General features: G+C 37.4%; 2 protein-coding genes across 3 annotated transcripts in view; one reads left to right on the top strand and one right to left on the bottom strand.

Moving 5' to 3' along the window:
* Positions 1-6947, top strand: part of LOC106873909 (nuclear pore complex protein Nup93) — a 37221-nt gene extending 30274 nt beyond the window's left edge. Inside the window, exons 21-24 of the mRNA XM_014921441.3 lie at positions 1140-1223; positions 1355-1425; positions 4183-4240; positions 6664-6947. Of these exons, the coding sequence (XP_014776927.1) occupies positions 1140-1223; positions 1355-1425; positions 4183-4240; positions 6664-6783 (333 nt within the window). The 3' untranslated portion in view covers positions 6784-6947. The remainder of the gene's footprint in view (positions 1-1139; positions 1224-1354; positions 1426-4182; positions 4241-6663) is intronic.
* A 334-nt stretch (positions 6948-7281) lies between these two features.
* On the bottom strand, positions 7282-20083 carry LOC106873910 (ADP-ribosylation factor-like protein 2-binding protein). Of its 2 annotated transcripts, none has more exons than XM_014921442.3 (7): positions 19739-20083; positions 15409-15462; positions 14321-14382; positions 12682-12788; positions 12344-12429; positions 9796-9892; positions 7282-7842 (listed from the first exon to the last, which is right to left on the bottom strand). In XM_014921442.3, exons 2-7 carry the CDS (start codon positions 15447-15449, stop codon positions 7765-7767), a joined length of 471 nt encoding a protein of 156 aa, XP_014776928.1. In that variant the 5' UTR covers positions 15450-15462; positions 19739-20083; the 3' UTR covers positions 7282-7764. The 2 variants fall into 2 exon arrangements, with proteins under 2 accessions (XP_014776928.1, XP_014776929.1); XM_014921443.3 differs by lacking the exon at positions 19739-20083 and adding an exon at positions 19463-19564 and having other exon boundaries at positions 7665-7842.
* Between the last annotated feature and the right edge of the window lie 1797 nt (positions 20084-21880).

The raw sequence follows: 21880 nt of genomic DNA, 5'->3' as shown, positions 1-21880 counted from the left end.
ACTTCTATTGAAATATGCTGCCTTTGATTCAATTAATTTTAAAAATAATGAAGAATTTATCACAAAGATCAGTGCAGACATGTCTATGCTGCAAGAAGTTTGCTTCCCAACCACATGATTGTGGGTTCAGTCCCATTGCATGGCACCTTTGGCAAATTCTTCTGCCATTGCTCTAGGCTAGCCAGAGTCTTGTGAGGGGGTTTAGTAAATAGAAACTTAAAGAAGTCTATCATGTGTGTGTGTATATGAATATATATAAGTAAATAAATGTATATATGTGAATGTGTGTGTTTGTGTCTTTTTGTCCTGTCATCACATGATGGTTGTAAAATGATTTGTCACTATCATCCTTTCAAGTGTTGGGACTCATGGAGCCGAGGTGGCTGAGTTCCTTTTGAGCATTGGGCCTCATGGAGGCAAAGTGGCAGAGCTCCTTTTGAGTGTTGGGCCTCACTGAGACAATGACCAAGAGCTTTGTCATTGTGTCTTGCTTGAAAAGAAGACCCATCAAGCTGAGTAAGATTGCAGTCGTGGCAGATACTGGTGTCACACAAATTCGTACATGTGCTGGTGGCATGTAAAGCCACCCTGGTGTCACGCAAGTGGCACCCATACCTGTGGCACATTACAAGCACCCATTACATTCTTGGAGTGGTTGGTGTTAGGAAGGGCATCCAGCCATTGAAAACTATGCCAAATCAGACTGGATCCTGGCGCAGCCTTCCAGCTTGCTAGCCCAGTCAAACTTTTCAGCCCATGCCAGCATGGACAACAGACGTTAAATAATGATGATGATACAAGCAGTATTATTCATTTCCAATGTCCTGCATCAGGAAATATTACCTTGCTTGGAGACAAGTCAGAGTTGGTAACAGGAAAGAGATCTGGCTATAGAAGATCTGCCTCTAAGCAAGCATGGAAAAAGTGGACGTTAAAATGACGATTTTATCATAGTTTAAGCTGGTGTTTAGAACCAAATTATCGAAGAAATTTTAATGGAAGGTTGCAATTTTGGATAATTTCAAAAAATCTGTCTCGACTTTTTATAACTCTGTTAGAAGAACATTGGTGAATTAGTACCTGTAATATACTAGAGGTAGTTATTTGTTACCTAATCAAATTAATCTTTATCCTTCCAGGTGATTGGAAAATTGAAAGTTGTTCCGTTAGAAGTTGATTGTGTAAAAGACAGCATCACCAATTTCAATTATTTCTCAGATGAGGTAAAATACTTTTGTGAATCATTAAAAAGCAATCTGACATACGTTCACCATAGTTTTATTGTTATTTCAATATCATTCTTTCTTTTTCATACAATATGTCATCTTTCTAACTACCTATTTATTTATTCTAGATTCGCAAATGTTTACCAGATATCCTATTAGCTACAATGCAAATCCTTAATGCCATTTACCGACAAACAAGGTAAGTTTGCATTTTTAATAACTGGCCTTGTATTTGTATTTTGTGTTTTCTTTAGGAACAGGCATAGCTGTGCGGTAAGAAGCTTGCTTCCCAACCACGTGGTTCCGAGTTCAGTTCCACTGTTTGACACTTTGAGTAAGTGTCTTCTACAGTAGCCCTGGGCCAACCAAAGCCTTGTAAGTGGATTTGGGAGGTAGAAATTGTAAAAAACCTGTCACGCATGTGTCTTCTTTTCCTGACATTGCATAATAATTATAAAATGAATGTCACTGTCATACAAACAATGTCATTCCTTTCCAATCCTCTGCAAAAACATGTCTGGCCATGAGGAAATGTTACCTTGCTTGGAAATAGACAAGGCATCAGGTATAGAAAATATGCCTCAATAAACTCCATACAAGCAGGGGATTCTTCATGGAGACTGAAATGAATTTGAAGGGAGGAAGGTTGTGAGATTGGGAAGAGAATTTCTTTATTACTGGTTTTAATGTAAAACCATCTTGTCACAAACGTTTATAACATTATATCCAATTTTTATAAAAACATAACATTCAAAACCTTTCGCAATAAATCACAAAGAGTGATGAAGATTTCTGAATAAAAACAAAAATATCTGTATGAATTTTATTTTCTGCAAGATGCTTCATCAGAGTTATGCATTGAAACAAATTTTGTGTCTAGGGAAAGTCATTATATCAATATTGATAGACCCTGGAAGACTTGGGATGAGGTAGTGAAGCACGTCCTTCAAATGTTGGGTCTCACAGAGGCAATGACAAGCGACCGAGACCTTTGGAGACATGCTATGCTTGAGAAGACCTGGCAAGCCAAGTGAGACCGTAGCTGTGGCCTATGCCAGTCCCACCGGACTGACTCCTGTGCCGGTGGCTCGTAAAAAGCAGCATACAAGTGTGGTTGATGCCAGTGTTGCCTGACTGGTCCCATGCCGGTAGCACGTAAAAAGGACCATTCAAGTGTGGTTGTTGTCAGTGTCACTGGTCTGGCTCGGGTGCAAGTGGTACGTAAAAAGTACCATATGAGCGTGGTCATTGTCACTGCTGTCTGACTGGCTCCCATGCCAGTGGCACATAAAAAGTACAATTCGAGCGTAGTTGATGCCAGTGCCGCTTGACTGGCCCCTGTGCCAGTGGCACATAAAAAGCACCCACTATACTCTTGGAGTGGCATCCAGCTGTAGAAACCTTGCCAGATAAGATTGGAGCCTGGTGCAGCCTCCTGGCTTGCCAGTCCTCAGTCAAACTGTTCAACCCATGCCAGCATGGAAACCGGATGTTAAATGACGATGATGTGATGATGGTTCAATTCCACTCCTTCATTATTAGTTAATTGGTTAAATACCTATCCATTTAACCCATTAACATATAAAGGAGTGAAATTGAAACACTGTGTGTGCTATTAATATTAGCATAATGACTCTCCCTTGACACAACAAAATTTGCTTACATGCATGAATTCACATAAAGAATTGTGAAAACCAAATGCAAAAAGGAAGTAAATCTGTCTGATGTTCACCGATTTGTGTATTATTACATAATGATTTCACCCTTTAGCATTTAAACTAATTTTATCAAGCCCCAAAATTCTATTGTTTCATGTTAAACCGGTCGAACTTGGCCTCTTACACTACAATGTCATTCTAAAAATACACAATCACATCATCAAAATCTGAAAGCTACAAGATAATGCATAATTAATTCATAATATTTGTGGAAGATTGATAATAAGCTTGTTGACTTATAGAGTAAAACAAAACATAAAAGATGACATTAATTGTCAAGATTATTATTGCAGTATCAAATATGTGGATTAAGAGGGTTTTTTCCTGTTTTACTGCATTCCTAATTCCTTATTTGTAATTCAACCTGGATTTGAGTTTGAAAACCACATGGCTCTGGGTTCAGTCCAACTGTGTGGCACTTTGGGCAAGTGTCTTCTATAGCCTCGGGCTGACCAAAGACTTGTGAGTGGATCTCGTAGATGGAAACTGAAAGAAGCGCGTCATATATATATATATATATATATGTAAGTATGTGTGTGTGTGTATGTTTGTCTCCGCAACATCGTTTGATAACCTATGTTGGTGTGTTTATGTCCCTGTAACTTAGCAGTTCGGCAAAAGAGACTGATAGAATAAGTACAAAGCTTACAAAAAATAAGTCCTGGGGTCAATTTGCTCGACTAAAGCCAGTATGGCTGCAGTCAAACGACTGAAACAAATAAAAGAATAGTTTCATCATCATCATTGTTTAACATCCGTTTTCCATGCTGGCATGGGTTGGACGGTTTGAGTGGGGACTAGCAAACCAGGAGGCTGCACCAGGCTCCAATCTGATCTGGCATTGTTTTTACAGCTGGACGACCCTTCCTAATGCTAACCACTCCAAGAGCGTTGTGAGTACTTTTTACGTGCCACCAGCACAGGATCTAGCCAGGCGGCACTGGTATCGGTCACATTTGGATGGTGCTTTTTACGTGCTCCTGGCACAGGAGCCAGTTGGGGTGGGGTGGCTGGCATCAACAAGTTTTGGATGGTGCTTTTTACGTGCTCCTGGCACAGGAGCCAGTTGGGGTGGGGTGGCTGGATGGTGCTTTTTACATGCCACTGGCATGGGATATTTTGTTTCTGCTTCTTTAGTTAGGCTTAGTGTTGATGTTGATTTATGAAATCTGTCCTAATTTTGTGATTGACTTCAGTTTTCCATTTTCTTGATAATTTTTTTTTCTATATTTCTATAGAAAGTCTTTTCCTCAAAGTCCAGGACCAATCAAAGCTATGGGAAGTGGTCAGGAAGCTGTAAGTATCTGTTAAGTTACCTGTATATGAAGAGTGTTTTTCTGGGTAACATTTTTCTTTAGCTAGCTGTTTTATTAAATGGTGTATTGCTGTGGCCAGAGATAATAGGCCAACCTGCTGTTTGATATGGGATAAGAGCAGAACAGGATTCCCTTCTATGTGACTAGTCATACTTGCAACTAAAGATGGAAAAAAAAAAATGAATTTGTTAGTATTTGACAAACAAAGCCTTAAATAGTTGCTAAAGTATTAAGTTTGTCTCATTAACTTTACATTTTCTTTTTCACACGAATGTAACACTAGGGTCTTATCTATGATGGAAATGATTCTATTTCTTGTACTCTGAAAAATCTGTTTAATTATTTCTATAATCATCATCATCGTTTAACGTCCGCTTTCCATGCTAGCATGGGTTGGACGATTTGACTGAGGACTGGCGAACCAGATGACTACACCAGGTTCCAATCTGATCTGGCAGAGTTTCTACAGCTGGATGCCCTTCCTAACGACAACCACTCCGAGAGTGTAGTGGGTGCCTTTACGTGCCACCGGCACGAAGGCCAGTCAGGAGGTACTGGCAGCGGCCATGCTTGAAATGGTGTATTTTACGTGCCACCTGTACAGGAGCCAGTTCAGCGGTACTGGCAACGAACTCGCTCGAATGTCTTTTCACGTACCACTGGTACAAGTGCCAGGAAGGCAACGTTGGTAATGGTCCTAAGGTTATGTATATAAAAAAACAAAACATTTAGCATGAAATGTTTCTATTTTGTTCTTCACTCATTTATTACTGTTCTTATTGTAACTCCTGTCCATTGTCTGGAAATCTTTCATCACACATCTGTGACTTCTTCAACGACACCCTTCGTCTTTGTGTCTGTGCTTCTGCTCCACTTAGTGGAGCAAAAGCACACACGAAGACGAAAAGTGTCGTTGAGTGACAAAAGATTTCTGGACAATGGACACGAGTTAGAATAAGAACAGTAAAAAACAAGTTACTGTTTTATTTTTCCTTTAAAGATCCAATGAAAAGCTTTTGGGTTTTGAGAAACTAGTTTGTTTGTTTAGTTTTAGTTATTATTAATATTTTATGTAAGCAGGCTCATTTCTTTCCAAATCCAACTTTGCTTTTATTTTAAACTGGGTATCAATACCTTCATCTATCTTGTCCATGTGACAACAATGGATATTGTGTAAAATGAAGTTTGGGTTCAATCCCTCTCTTAAGCACGGAAGATATAGTTCTTGGCAATGAATAATTCAAACTGAAAGATAGTGTTTTATAAAACAGAAAATATGAAAGTAATAATATGTAATATATTTTGGTCTTATTTTAAATTGAAAGGAGTGGACAAAGTGCTCCCAAAAGCCAGAGGTGAAGTTTTCCAGTGCTGGTGTCACTGTAAACACAAATAGTCTGTTTTGTTTCTTTTATAGAAGTTGAATCCAAGATAAGGTGGAAAACTTCTTTATTGTTGCTTTCACAGTAAACAACAAGACCACTCTTTCACAGAAAGACTATCTAGTTATAGAAATATCCACCCAAAACCACATTCAATACATCACAGAAGTGAGATATATGAAAAGATGCGACCTCGGGAGACTGTAAATCTAGAAACGTCAGTACATAGGGTTCCCCAGTTAACATTACATAAAGTTTTGGCTAAGGCCTTCATTCAGAATAGGCCATGTATCTGCAGGTTTAGGCAGGGTTTTTTTTGTTGTTGAAGACTGGCAGTTACCCATGCATGCAAATCTTCCTTCATTGTGTTACTAATGTGCTGCAAGGAAAAGGCCACTGCTTTTAAGGCCAAAACAACATGACACCAGTGTTATTGCCAACATTGTTTGAGCACAAAGGGTGTGAGAGGCTGGATCTGGGTATTTTAAATACTAATGGTTTATTGATATCATTTAACATCTGTTTTCCATGCTGGCATATGTTGGATGGCTTAACAGGCATTGGTATGGCCAGGTCCTACATCAGGTTCTATTGTCTGTTTTGCTATGGTTTCTACAGCTCTATGCTTTTCCTAATGCCATCCACTTTACAAAGTGTACTAGGTGCTTTTTACATGGCACCAGCACTGACAGAGTAATTTTGTTTTAGGTCTGTGATGGTAATGTTTATACAAACAAGAGCAACTTTCTTATCAGATACTGCAAGGCATCTCATCCAATGCTCCAGTGGTTCCATCAATCCTATGCAAATTGACAGTCATTAAAGTTGGATAGAATGCCAGGTAGTGTTCCAACTTTGTGCTCTAAGTTCAAATCATACCAAGGCCAACTTTGCTTTGCATTGTTCTGGGGTTATTTAACAAAGGAGTTTAGGCATGCAATTAACTTTCAATAACTTTAGAAAAATTTGCCTGAAAGATATTTTAATATGCTAAAGTCTTTTTTTTTTTTTATCCTTCCAGAGTTTAAATCAATTGAGAAGTAAAGCAAAAGCTCTGATTATGTTTGTTGGAATGTTACCATATCGACTGCCCGGAGATACAAATGCTCGCTTGGTTCAGTTAGAAGTGCAGATGAACTAAAGTGAAACGTCCAAATTTGTTGATCTTGGAGGAATGTAATCTGGAAGAGACTTCTAAATTCTTTCCAAACATTTGTATTTGTAAAGAGGAGGGAAACTGTATGAAAAAAATTTTTACGTATTAAAACAACCAATTAAAAGTAATAAATCATATATATAATACAATATATATATATATATGTCTTTGTAAGTTGGAATTTTTTTTTTCTATTAACCCTTTAGCATTCAGATTATTCTGTCAAATGTCATGTTTATTTATTCACATTGCTTTGAATTAATCCTGTATTATCTCATAGCTTTGAGATATCAATGATGTGATTGTTTATTTTTAGAATGACATTGTAGGGTAAGTGTGAGAGGCTGAATCTGGCCAGTTTAAATGCTACAGGGTTAACGGTTTATTAATATCATCATTTAATGCCTGTTTTCCATTGCTCTAGTTGCTCAAAACAACAGCAACATTCATATTGGTATAAATCTTCCTATTTTAACTAGCATATATAAAAGAAAGCAAGAGAAAATTTATTTGAAAGTTACACAGATATATCAAATTGAATCTTCATGCAGCCATTAATTCAATGATTTCTATTATATTTCATTTATGGCTTGAACATTATGAAGTTAAACCCCCCACTCAGTCCTTTTTTGAAAATTTAAGTTTAGGAAGGTAAAATATTTTTGTAAATATTTTATTAGGCACTTTTTTTTCATAAATTTGACTTCCATGCAATAAATGTAGGATATCGTATCGTTGTGTATGGCCCCCACCCCTTTTTTGAAAAAAATGAATATAAATGTTAAATCGTTTGGCAGCAATTGTTCTTTCTTGAATCATTCCATCTATATATAATCTCGGCAGCTACAAGTGACTCAACTTTGGGACTGTTTTCTTAGAAGATTAGTTCCACAAGAAATACTCCAGTACTTGGCACAAGTTTAACCTCACCCTTAAAATGAATGATGGTTTTTAAGACAGTTTTAGTTAAGAGGTTGGGCCTTCTTTTGAAAATGATGTAACCATTATACCGCCACTTAAATCCACAGTTCGTCCCTCTTTTGCCTGGAGAAAAAGATGAGATTAAGACATGACTTTAGAAAAACATCATTTCAAAAAAAAAAAAAATCCTTTTCATTATGCTAACATAGTTGTGATGGTTTTAACCCTTTAGCATTCAGATTATTCTATCAAATGTAATGCTTATTACTCTTTTACTTGTTTCAGTCATTTGACTGTGGCCATGCTGGAGCACCACCTTTAGTTGAGCAAATCGACCCCAGGACTTATTCTTTGTAAGCCTAGTATTTATTCTATTGGTCTCTTTTGCCAAACCACTAAGTGACGGGGACATAAACACACCAGCATCGGTTGTCAAGCAATGCTAGGGGCACAAACACAGACACACAAACATACATATATATATACGACGGGCTTCTTTCAGTTTCCGTCTACCAAATCCACTCACAAGGCCTTGGTCAGCCCGAGGCTATAGTAGAAGACACTTGCCCATGGTGCCACGCAGTGGGACTGAACCCGGAACCATGTTGTTGGTAAGCAAGCTACTTACCACACCGCCACTCCTTCACATTGTTTTGAATCAATCTCATAAGTTCAAGAAACCAGATCTGGCCAGTCTGAACATGAAACAACTATAATATTTGAGCCGGAGACAAAGAGTTTCAATGTTAAAGTTCACAATTTGTGTATTTGTACTTACCTTTGCACACTTCAACTGACCAACACATGTGGGCATGCTTACAAAGTCAGAAAACAGCACAGCTCCCATGACTTTCGGAAACATATTTTCACACTCAGAGTTGCTGGAGCATGGAACAAACTACCTACATAAGTTGTTAGTTGCCGAGACATTGCATCCTTTAAAACCTCCATGCTTCCTGAAATTCGCCAACACTACACATGCATGCAAACATGTATATCATGACTCATGTACTGTTCACTTTCCTGACTTTTGTACATAATTCTATGTACTGTATGTGCACCTTTGATGAGTTGTAGTGCACCTGAGCACTCTACACAATGATTTCATTGTTATTATTATTAACCCATGTATTTTTTAAAATCAAACTAATGAGATCCAAACTTTCACACTTTCCCTACAATCTCATTTGAAAAGTAAACAATCACATCATTAAAATCAAAAGGCTACGTGATCATGCATGATTAATTCAAAACAATAAATACAAAAAAAAAAAGAAAAGCATTACATTTGAGACAGTAATCTGAATGCTAATGAGTTAACGGACATAGTACTGCCAGTTCATAGCTTAGTCCAACAGTTAGTAAATAAGCACCATGCTTAGACAAGTGGGAGCACTCTACATCCAGCTTTTATTAGCTTGCAATGCTGAGTCCTAGCATTCTTAAGGGTCCACAATACTTACTTAGGTCTGCCATGAGCCCTAGAACTCATGAGGACAGAGATCAACCCAGTTTCCAAGACTGGAAAGGGGACTGAAATAAACTCTTCCTTGAAGTAAAAGCCAGTCCATCACAGGGTCAACTCCCCATCTATTGCAGGAACTCATTTTCAGATGAGTGGACTGCAACAACATGAGATGAAGTTTGTTGCTCAGGAATGCAATGCACTGCCCAGTTCAGGAATTGAAACCTCTATCTTACAATACTGAGAGCAACATCCTAACCACTAGACCATGATCCTCCACAGGGTTCATAAGAGAGAATCATTCTTAAAGACAAAGATGTCTAGGTAACATGTACCATGCTTTCACTAATTGTATTAGGTACTGATGTAGACACAGAGCACCTATAGGCACCCCCTGCTCTTCACCCAGTGGCACATCCAAGATGTGACAGCTGTAGGGAGAGAGAAAGAGTAGCACCAGCACACAGCTGAGTAAACTAGAACAGCATGAAATAAACAGAATGCACACAGCCAGGTCCAGGAACTGAATTCACAAGATGAGGAATCTAACCACTCAACCACACACTTTCACTGTCTTAAAATATTCAAGAAAATAATAGACTGACACTCACAGCTTTATAATCCAAAATCATTTCTTTGAATGTGAGAAAATCACTGAACGTAAGTAAGAGTTCAAATATTTCTCCTTCTAATTCATTCTTCCGAGCACTGAAAGAAGAGTAAAACCAATTCAGATGAAATGCTCCTCGAAATAATAGACAGGCTTAAGGATTAGCTAAAATAATAATAGATTTTGCTGTATCTTGGGAGGGTTATTATACCAATAAACACATGCACTGTTTCTGTTTCACTTCTTTGTTATTATTAGTCAGTTGGTTAAACATTTAGCTGACTGATTTATGACCAAATGATTAATCAAACAATTGTTTATTAGTTACATTGGTTAACCGATTGGCTAATGATAACAGTTTCCAATTTCAACAGAGGAACAACAATTTTTTAGGACCGGCTTTGGCAGCATTTGAACTCAAAAATGTAAAGACAGACAAAATGTTGCTAAGCATTTTGTCTGGCATGCTAACAACGCTGGCATCTTGCTACCTTCAATTGACTAATAATAATAAATGAAGTAAAATCGAACTAGTGTGTGTGAAGGCATAATGACCCTCCCAAGATACAAAAAACAAAAAATGTTTCAATACAGAAGTTCACATCAAGAATCTCGCAAACCAAATACAAAAATGAAATAAATAACATTTAAAAACCAAAAGGATCCACTAAATACTGATTACTCAGCAACTATCCCTTCTTTTTTGTATTTACATGTTGAAATCTCTGAGAGACTGGTATATCAGACATAGTTGAATGCTTTACAGATGATAACAAGTACAAAACACTGTTTTTACCAAATTTCTCAAGAGAGAACAAGCTGGGGAGTGTATCCCTTGTAGTTCTGAGTTTATTAATGGCTGTTACCAGGTGTGGCTGTGTGGTACGTAAAAAACACCTTTTGAGTGTGGCCGTTGCCAGTACCGTGTGACTGGCCCTCATGCCGGTGGCACGTAAAAACACCCACTACACTCTCGGAGTGGTTGGCATTAGGAAGGGCATCCAGCTGTAGAAACTCTGCCAGATCAGATTGGAGTCTGGTGCAGCCTTTTAGCTCGCCAATCCTCAGTCAAATCATCCAACCCATGCCAGCATGGAAAGCGGACGTTAAATAACGATGCTGATGATGATTCCAGGTTCAGTAGAAAGATACAGAAGAAAGCCTGTCATATATATATATATATATATATACATATATATATATATTTCAGCTATTTCTTCTTCCTACTTGTGGAGAGTTGCTCAAACTTTCTTAAGAAACAGCAGGTTACACCAGAGTAAGCACATGAATGTGAAACAAGGTGGGAAAAATAGTACTCGAATATAAGTGGTAGAGTAATATGCTTTATTAATAAAGCTGTAAAGACATCACAAAAACTGTTACTCAGAGTTCCAGACTCCTATTCGTTGGACAAAACTGTCCATCAAACAGGTGTGTCATTATCTGACGTGAAGCTCCGAGTAACAGTTTTTGTGATGTCTTTACAGCTTTATTAAGATAGCTGGCAGAAATGTTAGCACGCTGACCGAAATGCTTAGTGGTGTTCTGTCTGTCTTTACATTCTGAGTTCAAATTCCACCGAGGTTGACTTTGCCTTTCATCCTTTTGAGGTCGATAAATTAAGTACCAGTTGTGTACTAGGGTCGATCTAAGCAACTGGCCCCCTACCCAAAAATTTCAGGCCTTGTGCCTAGAGTACAAAAGAATAAAGCATATTACTCTACCTCTGGTATTCAAGTACTATTTTTTCCACCTTGTTTCACATTTATGTACTTACTCTGGTATATATGTATGTACATTCACATATAAATGTGTGTCTTTGTATTTTTGTCTTCCACAACCAGTATTGGTGTGCTAACTTACATTCCTGTCACTATGTTGTTCAGCAAAACAGACTGGCAGAATAAGTATCATGCATTAAAAAATAAGTCCTGGAGTCAATTCATTCAACTAAAAACTCTTGAAGATTGTGCACCAGCATGGTTACAGTCTAATGATTGAAACAAGTTACAGATATTTGAGATCTTGGAAGCACTTATTGTTTGATCCAGTTTAGACCTGACCCAGCAAAGTTTTAATTAAAGCTACTCCAACAGTGACTAACTAGTTTCTTTCTTTGAGATACAGTCTATCAAAAACTACATTATCCAGCACGTCCTTCTGTTTGTATGAAAACGGGATGTGATCTGAGGAAGATTTGGCTATTATTTTTAGCAGGTTAAGGCTTCCTTTATTTGGCACAATGAGTGCTTATTTAAATAGTAACAGAGCTTCATATGATCACAACATTTAGAGTAAACACTTGTATGCTCAAAGTGCTGCTGTACTCTTTTTCTGAAATGAAGTAGTCAATGTCTCATGGTCCCACTGCAGCAGCAGAGCTACCCAGGGCTACCAATTGATGTTAGTGACAAGGATCGCTAGTGTTTATTTTAATAGCTAGGTGGACAGAAAAAGTGTAATAGAAACAGGATACAATGCAACATCAATAGACTGGTGACCCTTAATTGTTCAACAATTCAGACATATTCTTGAAGCTTGCAACTTACATCATCTGGTGCATGAATTCAGACATGGAAAACTGTGGCACTTTGCTTACAAGGCGCTCACTGAGGTATTTTTCCACAAGGTTTATCTGAAAAGTAATAATATGATCGATTAATTTATGGTTGAATTGGTGTGAATTATAGTACTAGGATGAGGGAAAAAGTTTGTGCGCCATGAGTCACCATTGAACATGATATGAACTGAATGAACACACACACCACAAAAATATATAAAAAAGCATTATTTTAACACTGCACACGAACTTTTTCTTCAACCTAATATATATATAAGTTTCAAATGTGTATTTCATAGAAGAAAGCAAAACAACTATTCAACTTACATATTCTCTGTGTATATCTGTGTAAATGAATTTATTCTCTTCTGTATCAATAAATTCATGAAAATATCTCTCTAAAAAATTATGCTGTAACATTTGAAATTCCTCCTCTGAAAGTAGAATATCAATAAATTTCATATTTTAGCAATATTTCAAAGCAACATTGAATATATGAAATCAAGTGAGAGATAGATAATGATTACAAAGAAACACTGAAGTATTTTAAATGAAATATTTCAGAAAATGCTGTTGGATTACTTACACTGGTGATGGTGCCGTGTAAAAAGCACTGGTGACGGTGCCACATAAAAAGCACTGGTGATGGTATCATGTAAAAAGCACTGATGATAGTGCCATGTAAAAAGCACCCAGTACATGCTTGTAAAGTGGTTGGTGTTAGGAAGGGCATCCAGCAGTATAAATCAAGCCAAAACAGATGATGGAACCTGGTGCAGCCCCTGGCCTTGTCAGTTCCTGTCAGGCCATCCAACCCATGCCAGCATAGAAAACAGGTATTAAATGATGATGATACTTATTTCTAGCAAAGGCATAAAGCCTCAAATGTGGAGAGAGAGAGTACAGTTAAGATTGACTCTAGGTTCCTGACTGGTATTTATTACATTGTTCCAAGAAGGGCTAAGTTGACCTTGGCAAGATTTGAAATTAGAAATGAAAGAGATCAATTTTCACCACTTCCTTCCACATCTCCCTCTTCCAAAGGTTCTATTTCCTCTGTGGAAATTAGCACTTCTTAATAGAATTGCTCTCTTCCATATGTATCACATGCTCATACCAATGTAGTCATCTCTCTTGCATACAATATCTGATTCTTCTTATATCAATATAAAAAATATAAAAGAAATGACAGTAAAATTAACATATCACTTATCATCATTGTTTAACGTCCGCTTTCCATGCTAGCATGGGTTGGACGATTTGATTGAGGACTGGCAAACAAGAAGGCTGCATCAGGCTCCAATCTGATCTGGCAGAGTTTCTACAGCTGGATACCCTTCCTAATGCCAACCACTCCGAGAATGTAGTGGGTGCAGCCAACAGAAACCATATGGCCTTAAGTTTAGTCCCAACGGCCACACTCAAATGGTGTTTTTTACGTGCCACCTGCACAGGAGCCAGTCCAGCGGCACTGGCAACGACCTCACTCGAATGTTTTGTTCACGTGCCAGTAAGGCGACACTGGATATCACTATAATATATAATTAAAAACTACAAAATTAATTAGGTAAATTTTTGCAGTTTTCAAAAATAAGTTCTCAGCTAGAAACTTTGGGGGATTTTTATCAGATCAGATTGGAGCCTGATGCAGCCGCTGGCTTTCCAGACCTCAGTCAAACCTATGCCAGCATGGAAAACGGACGTTAAATAATGAAACAAAAAAGAGACATAGTTCAGTCATTTTGTGGAAGTGCTTCAACAAACTTTGTTCATGGATTATGGAATGTGTCCACTATGAAGCAGTGATAACATTAACCTAATTTGGAGCACAGTGTGAGTGAAAAGGTTGGACTTCTGAGCTTTTTGCCACAGTACCAGCTGCTGAGGAAACATCATGATTTAATGTCTTCTTCACACACACATACATACACACACACACAAGTATGTATAGTAGTTATTTACTAACCCATTACTACATCCTCTATGGCACCAATAATCATATCGAATTTTGCATCACTACTACTTGACCTGTACAATGAAACAAAGAAAGAAAAGAGATAAAGGTAGAAGCAACATAATATTGCTTGAAAAATGTCAACTTAGCAAATAAAAATTACCAAATTTTGATTATTGGGTCACCCCATGAATAATGCGTTTTTTTTATACTTCTTTTATTTTTCAAAATTAAGATAAACAAATTTCTCTTTTATTCTAAAATATACTCTCCTTCATTTTCTACAATGCTCTTCCATCTATCTGGTAGACTTACAAGGCCCCTCTTCCAAAATTCACTTATCTGTGACCCAAAAATACTCCTCCATTACTGTTCTGACCTCGGAATAAATGATAATCAGATGGGGAAACATCCAGTGAATATGATGGGTGGGGCATCATTTCCCATTCAGACTGTTCCAGCCTTTGGAATGTCATCCTCACTGTATGTGACCAAGAATCATCCTCATGGAAGAACACCTTTTGTCTTGAAACCAAAGATGGTTCATTTTTCTTCTAACGCTGACTTGAATGATCAAATCCAAGCTCCTCTGCTAGTTCTTCAACAGTTACAATGGGATTTTGTTCCACCAGGGTGCACAGGATGTCCTCGTTAAGCTCTACAAATCTTCCAGGGCAAGGCTCATCTTCTAGGCTGTAGTTTCTGGCTTGGAATTTCTAGAACCATCGTTGACACTGGCTTATGTTTATTGTCCGATCCCTGTAAACTGCATTAATATTCCTTGCACTTTCCGTTGCATTGTTGCCTTTATTGAACTCATGAAGCAAAATATGCTGAATATGCTCCTTTGTCACTTCCATTGTAGTTTTGAAAATATAACTGTTAAAATCAAACTGCACTCTTCAAAACTTGCACTAAGAATAAGGACAAGATAAAATTATTACCTGCTTTTATAGCAAGTTAATGCAGGTAGTTTATTTCATCCCTCTCTGACTTTTAGTTCATACAATTGAAAAAACCGCATTATTTATGAGATGACCCAATACACTAAAAACAATTTAAAAAATTATATTTTATGTCAAGAGAAAAATCTCAAATACCGAGATACTGCTAAGTTTTCTTCTGTTGTTTGTAAGTCCATTCTCTTCAAATACCTAAGGAAAGAAAGTGTATAAGTTTCAGACACTGAGCTCATACAGATGTTTTAGTTTATGAGTAAAGTTTCAAATGCTTGTAGCAGGAATATTTAGCAATCAGATCATTATATCCAATGTTCTGATTTACCAGAATATTACCTGCATCATAAAAAATATCTGACCAATCAAGACTTGGTTCCAACAATAATTTCACCTTTGGTGTGCTTCTTTCAGAGCCAAACCACCACTGTATATTCAGTGTAACTAGCCCCATTGACAACAGATGGCAGTTGATCCAAGCACTGACATAACACAAAAGAAATGAACAGATGGCGAATGAAAAACATTAGAAGACAGTAGCACAAACAGTGGCTAACCACAATCGAATGGACAGACAGCGACAGTAACACAAAAACCAGCTAACATTTTGACTGCTGTTACAATAACACAAATCCAAGAACAATAATCTTCAAACTCTCTTGATGTTTTGTCATTCATAGTAAAAACAAACATTCCTTTTGTTTATAGAAAGAGTAAATATTTTTGGAATCAAAAATCTCAAAAGATTTCAGTATTTTTCTTTGTAACATGCTTATCAACAGTTTAATACCCACTGCTTTACAATAACAAATCTTCATCTATTCTCATTTTGTATTCTTTCATCAGAAAACCTATAAGTTTCTAAAGTCTGAGCTAAATATTAATTCCTAAAATTTTTAGGCCTATCTTTGTCCGATTTATTCTTTTATCACATTTCTTTGTCCTATTTACTCTATCACATTTGTTCTTTTTCTACAGTTTATGTCTAAAACTGCAATTCATCTCTTTTATAAGTGCTGTCCAATACTTCCACCAAATAGTCTCTTGGAACTGGACATTGCCTTGTCAATAGCAAAGAAACAATACTCTCTTTAATCTTTTAGTTGTTTCAGTCATTGGACTGTGGCTAGAGCACCATCTTGAAGGGTTTTTAGTCGAAAAAATCAACCCCACTACTTATTCTTTTAAAGCCTGGTATGTAGTTTATTGGATGTAACACCAGCTGTCAAGCAGTGGTCATACACACACACACAATGGGCTTCTTTCAGTTTCTGTCAACCAAATCTACTCAAAAGGCTTTGGCCCAGGACTATTGTAGAAGACACCCAAGGTGTCAATAAGCAAAATATCTGTGTTGCATCATTGGTAACAATGGTGATATTAACATGAATGTCAGTCATGGAATTGGCAAAGCTGTAATCATATTCCAGAGAATGTGCACTATCTGGTCCTCCAACACTATCAGCTTACACACAAAGATCTGAATCTATAAAAGAATAGTTCTACCAAAAGTTGTCTATCCCAGTTAGATATGAAGGATAACATGAAAATTGATAGAAAGTTAGAAGTGTTCCACCAAAGATGCTTGAGAACAATGCTATTCTAAAACAGTTTTCAAATGGACATCACATTATCATCATCATTTAATGTCTGCATTCCATGCTGGCATGAGTTAGACAGTTTGACTGAATTTGGTAAGCTGGAGAGCTGCACCAGGTTCCAGTCTGATTTGACATGGTTTCTATGGCTGGATGCCTTTCATAATGCCAACCACTCCAAGAGTGTAATGGGTGCTTCTTATGTGCTACTGGCAGTAAATTGAAAATGACATGGTGCAGAACATCCATAATTGAGATGAGAGAGGTTAATATCATGTGGCTGGATGTAGAGAAAACTGCAGCCAACAGAAACCAGTGGCATCAACTTGCTTGAGAGCAGAGTAAGAACTGTTACTCATATTTAGGTGCAGGCATGGCTATGCGGTTAATAAAATGTTGCATCCAAACCATATGGCCTTCAGTTTAGTCCCAACTACACAAATACAGCTCCAGGCCAACCAAAACCTGGTGAATAGATTTGGTAGATAGAAGCTGAAAGAAGACTGCCATGTATATATGTTTGTGCATATAAGACATGTAAAAAGCATGATCTGAATGTGGTTGATGCCAGCGCCCCATGATTGGTTCCCGTGCTGGTGGCACGTACAAAGCACTATCCGAATGTGATCGATGTCAGGGTCACCTGACTGGCTCCTGTGAGGGTGGCACACAAAAAAGCATCCACTACACCCTTGGAATGGTTGGTGTTAGGAAGGGGAACAGTCTGTAGAAACATTGCCAGATCAGATTGGAGCCTAGTGCAGCTGCTGGCTTTCCAGACCTCAGTCAAACCATCCAACTCATGCCAACATGGAAAACGGACGCTAAACGATGATGATGACATACACACCCTATCTCATTCTATCCGCTCCTGTATACCTCTGATCCCCACCCACATCACTGAGTACCTCTTCCCCTCTCCCTACACTTTACATCATCTCCCTATTTCTCCTCCATAATTTTATTACATAGCTGCTTTCCCTCTCAGTGGTGTTTCTCCCTGGCACAAAACCAAACTGCATCTCATTTAGACGAACTCCCTTCCTAATAAGTTGATCCCCTCCATAACTTTCATCACCTGGCCCAACAGTTTGATATCTCTATAATTATTTCTGTGTAAGGCATCACCTTTACTTTTCTAGCAGTTGACTATGTTGCTGCTACACCAGTCATTGGGTATGACTCCCTCGTGTACAATCTAATTAACTATACGCATAACTAGAGCATAAATCACACTGCCAGATCTTTTAAGCATCTCAGTGGTGATCCCTGATGGGCTGGGGGCTTTCCCCATCTTCATGGCTTTATCTACCAAGTTACTGTCTATTGGATTGCTAGTCCCTCTGTTGGATCTACATTAGGCAGACTCTCCTTCTCTCATGTGTTCTCTACATTTAGTAGCTTTTCATAGTGGCACTTCCAAACCTCTTTCTTTGCAGAGTTACTACCTGCAAGTGAACCATTATCCATGTGAACGCACTTCTCTCTCCCACATCACAATTTTCCCTGGCACAATGTCTTGCAAATCAAAACACTTCAAGCTGCTCATCCTCATGTCGCAGAACATTGGAAAACTTCTTCCTTTCTGCTTCACCTCTGACTAAATATACCTGCTTCCTAGCTTCCTTTTTGGCTACCTGATATAGTTCCTTGCTACAGCCACCCTTCCAAGTCTGTTTCTTTGCTTTAATAGACCTGTCAACCAACTGCTGGACTACCATGTCACCGTAGGTCTGGTTCGAACTTTGCACCAGCCAAATATTTGGTCTGTGGCTTTCAAAAATATCACCCCATGTCCAGAATGCGCAGTTGGGGTTTCCATAAGTGTTAATGCACAAACAACTTTTCTTGAATAGGCATTGCTAAAATTGAGGTGTGTTTAATAAAGCAGTGTGTCTTCAAAATGTGGTTGTTCCTATGTGATTGTTCAGCCCGCTAGAAATAGTAGATAAATCGCCCTCTATTGCCTTAGTCCAAGGTACACCACACATAGAAAAATAAATAAAGAAAAAAAGGTATGTCTTCCGATCACATTTGTACTTGACCAAAAGTTGATTTGGAGCTAGACAACGATCAACAACAATTAAACACAATAACAAATGCAAAAACATTAATTTTGTAATACATTCGACCTGTGATAATGTTTGAATTAAACACTTCTGAATCCTGCATGACAGCTGTAAACTACAAAACAAAATAGTAAATTTCAGAAATATCAACAACTAAAAACAGATTACTCGGAAAACTTTAAAATTATTTTAGCGGGGTATAAGTTTTTGAAGTCAGTTGTCGTTCCTTCAGAATAATAACATTATATTTAACATCGTCATTCGCTTTATTAGAAATGAAAGCAAAATTAAAAGATAATTTAAACATTATCGAAATATATATATATATATATATATATATATATACAAACCAAAAATATTCACGCTACTTGAGAAATGTATGTGAGCTCTAAACGTTAACAGAAAATTTAGAAAAAACTTTAACTTAATGTTAATTTAATTTTCCACCCCATCAGAAAAATAGGGGCAAAAAACAGATTAAATATTTTGATAAAAATAAACAAGTGAAAAAGAATGATTAGTAAAACTGACAGACAGTTGAATATTCAAGCTTGTCACAGCAAGTCTGACGATAATGAGAGCAGAAATAAGCAAATTGCCAATAATAACGGTTTAACCAAGTTTGCTGCTGACATGAAGAAGCTGATCTTGAAGAATAATTGTCTTAGCTACAGAAGTATCAAAACATCTTCCCGTATAAAATATTGTTGTTAAACAGCAACAAAGTGTAAAGAAGATATTATTGTAAAAAATTACGTTCTGCTTTCGAAGAAACCAGAGGATGAAATAATAATCTTTTGAACATACCTTATTGATAATATTTAAAAAAAAATTCAGTAATGAATGATATTCGTCAATAAGGAGAACGGTGTCTCTACTTGTTGGAGTCCATTTTGCAAAACTAACCAGTGGAAGTTGCGCTTCTAAATAGTGGGAATACAGTGTAAGTCAATAAATCCTATCTGACAGCTTTTAATAGCCTTTTTTACAAACTAAAGTCAATTTAGACTCACAACAAATTTCAAGAAACAGTTTTTGTGCTGCCAGTCCCGCGTTTAAAGTCATTGCTGTATAATAAACGCCACAGCAAGACGGAATGTTGCTGTTAGGGATTTTTCTAATCTTCACCGAAAAAAACAAAAACTTTCTTTTGTTGTTATGGCTTTAATTTACATTCAACTGAGCTGTATTTCGTTTGCCTATTCGACAACAGACTGGATAGTTACTCTAATTATTAACATCTCTCTTTAATGAAAATATTATTTGTACATTTAGAAAGAAAAAGACATCACATTTAAATAAAATACGCATATTTGTGTTCAGACATATCTGTAAAGCCACGTGGTTACGTGTTCGATCTCCGGCCGACTATCGTCTTTCTTGGGTTGTCTAATTATGCTTTATGAATGAAATTTGTTACTTGGAAACAATATATATATATATATATATATATGTAGGCACACCTACATAAGTGTGCTCATCACCGTCTTTGTTTCCTCATAACTTTCATAAAAATGGATATTTTTAAATGAAATTTTCAAATATAGTATAGATTGCAGTTATATGTGAATTTATTGTAAAAAAAAGTTTTTCAGCGAGAGGAGTTTCGGAAAATTCCCATAACTCGGCTTTGTTTCCTCATAACATTCAGAAAAAAAAGGTATTTATTTATTGAAATTTACTACAAATACTTTTCAGAGTGTGTAGATTAAGATTATTTTAGGATTTAATATGAAAATAAAAAGAAGAAATGTGGACGCACACAGGTGAGATGAGTGAAGACCAAGCTAATGCAAACTGGAGATGGCCCTGACCCTTCTCCTCTCCATATTGGTCCCAACATCATGGAGTTTGTCAGCTTCTGGACTCTACAGTCACCAACAATGGAGACCTGATCCTGGAGATAACCACAGATGTCTGACCACTGGGGTCATGTACTCCCTAGGGAAACCCCTTTGGTGCCACTTCACTATCTATTGGAAGATGAAACTCTGCATCTACAATGTATTGGCCTTCTCCATTCTCCTCTATAGTGCAGAAATGTGGCACGTGTTGAAAACCCTGGCAAAGGGGATCAATGGCTTCAATAGCAGAACCTTGAGAACATCAGATGGTACCATTGCATTACCAACAAAGAACTATTTTTGCAGACATTGGCCCACAGTCTCCCACCTCATAGCTATCTATCACATGTGCTGGTACAGACATGTCCTCTGTCTCCCACTAGATCATCCTACCAGGTCTTTACTTTCATTCAATGCAACAACTGTGGGCTGAAAGAGGCCTCATGGCAGGCCTCGCACCAGATGGCTGCACATAATTGGGGAAGATTTCCAGAGGCTATAATTGTACACATCTTTATTTTAATCATTGCTGCTTAGTGTACTTCTAATTAACTAGGCAGTTTAAGATATAGGAAAGAGTCAAATAAGTAGACAAAGAAGCAATAAAGAGTATCGTGCCTGCATGGAAGGCAGATGTTAAATGATGGTGATGAGGATGATGATAGATGGTGTTGTTGTGCTATGCACATCGGTTCCAGCGTGAAGGCTGGCTAATGGGTCAAGCAGTACAATGGACAATCCAAGATTCCAGAAGACGATCAAAAGGCCTAAGTTTACTTGGCTGAGAACAACGAAGCAGGAAGCTGAAACAGAAGCATAGAATAGACAAGGCCAGTGAGAATACACGGAGTATAAAGTAGTGCTTGAGGTAGTAACAATGACTTATTCTTTATTTCAAAAAATATTTCAAAGTGATGAGGGGCTTAATGGAGAATAAAAGACGAGATAAATTTTCAACTCCATGCATGGAGCAATGAATAGTTCTAAATTTTAGCTCTTGTATAAGTTATTTGTTTGATAAAAAATATAGTATTTGTAGCATTGTACTAGGGGTTACTCAACAAATGTTTCCAAATCTGTATAAATAATTATAAGAAAACAATCA

The sequence above is a fragment of the Octopus bimaculoides genome, chromosome 3, assembly GCF_046866305.1.
Source record: "Octopus bimaculoides isolate indiv1 chromosome 3, ASM4686630v1, whole genome shotgun sequence".
NCBI classification, from domain to species: Eukaryota; Metazoa; Mollusca; class Cephalopoda; order Octopoda; family Octopodidae; genus Octopus; species Octopus bimaculoides.
Note: the sequence above shows the minus strand (reverse complement) of the source record. Positions and strands in the feature narration are given on the sequence as shown.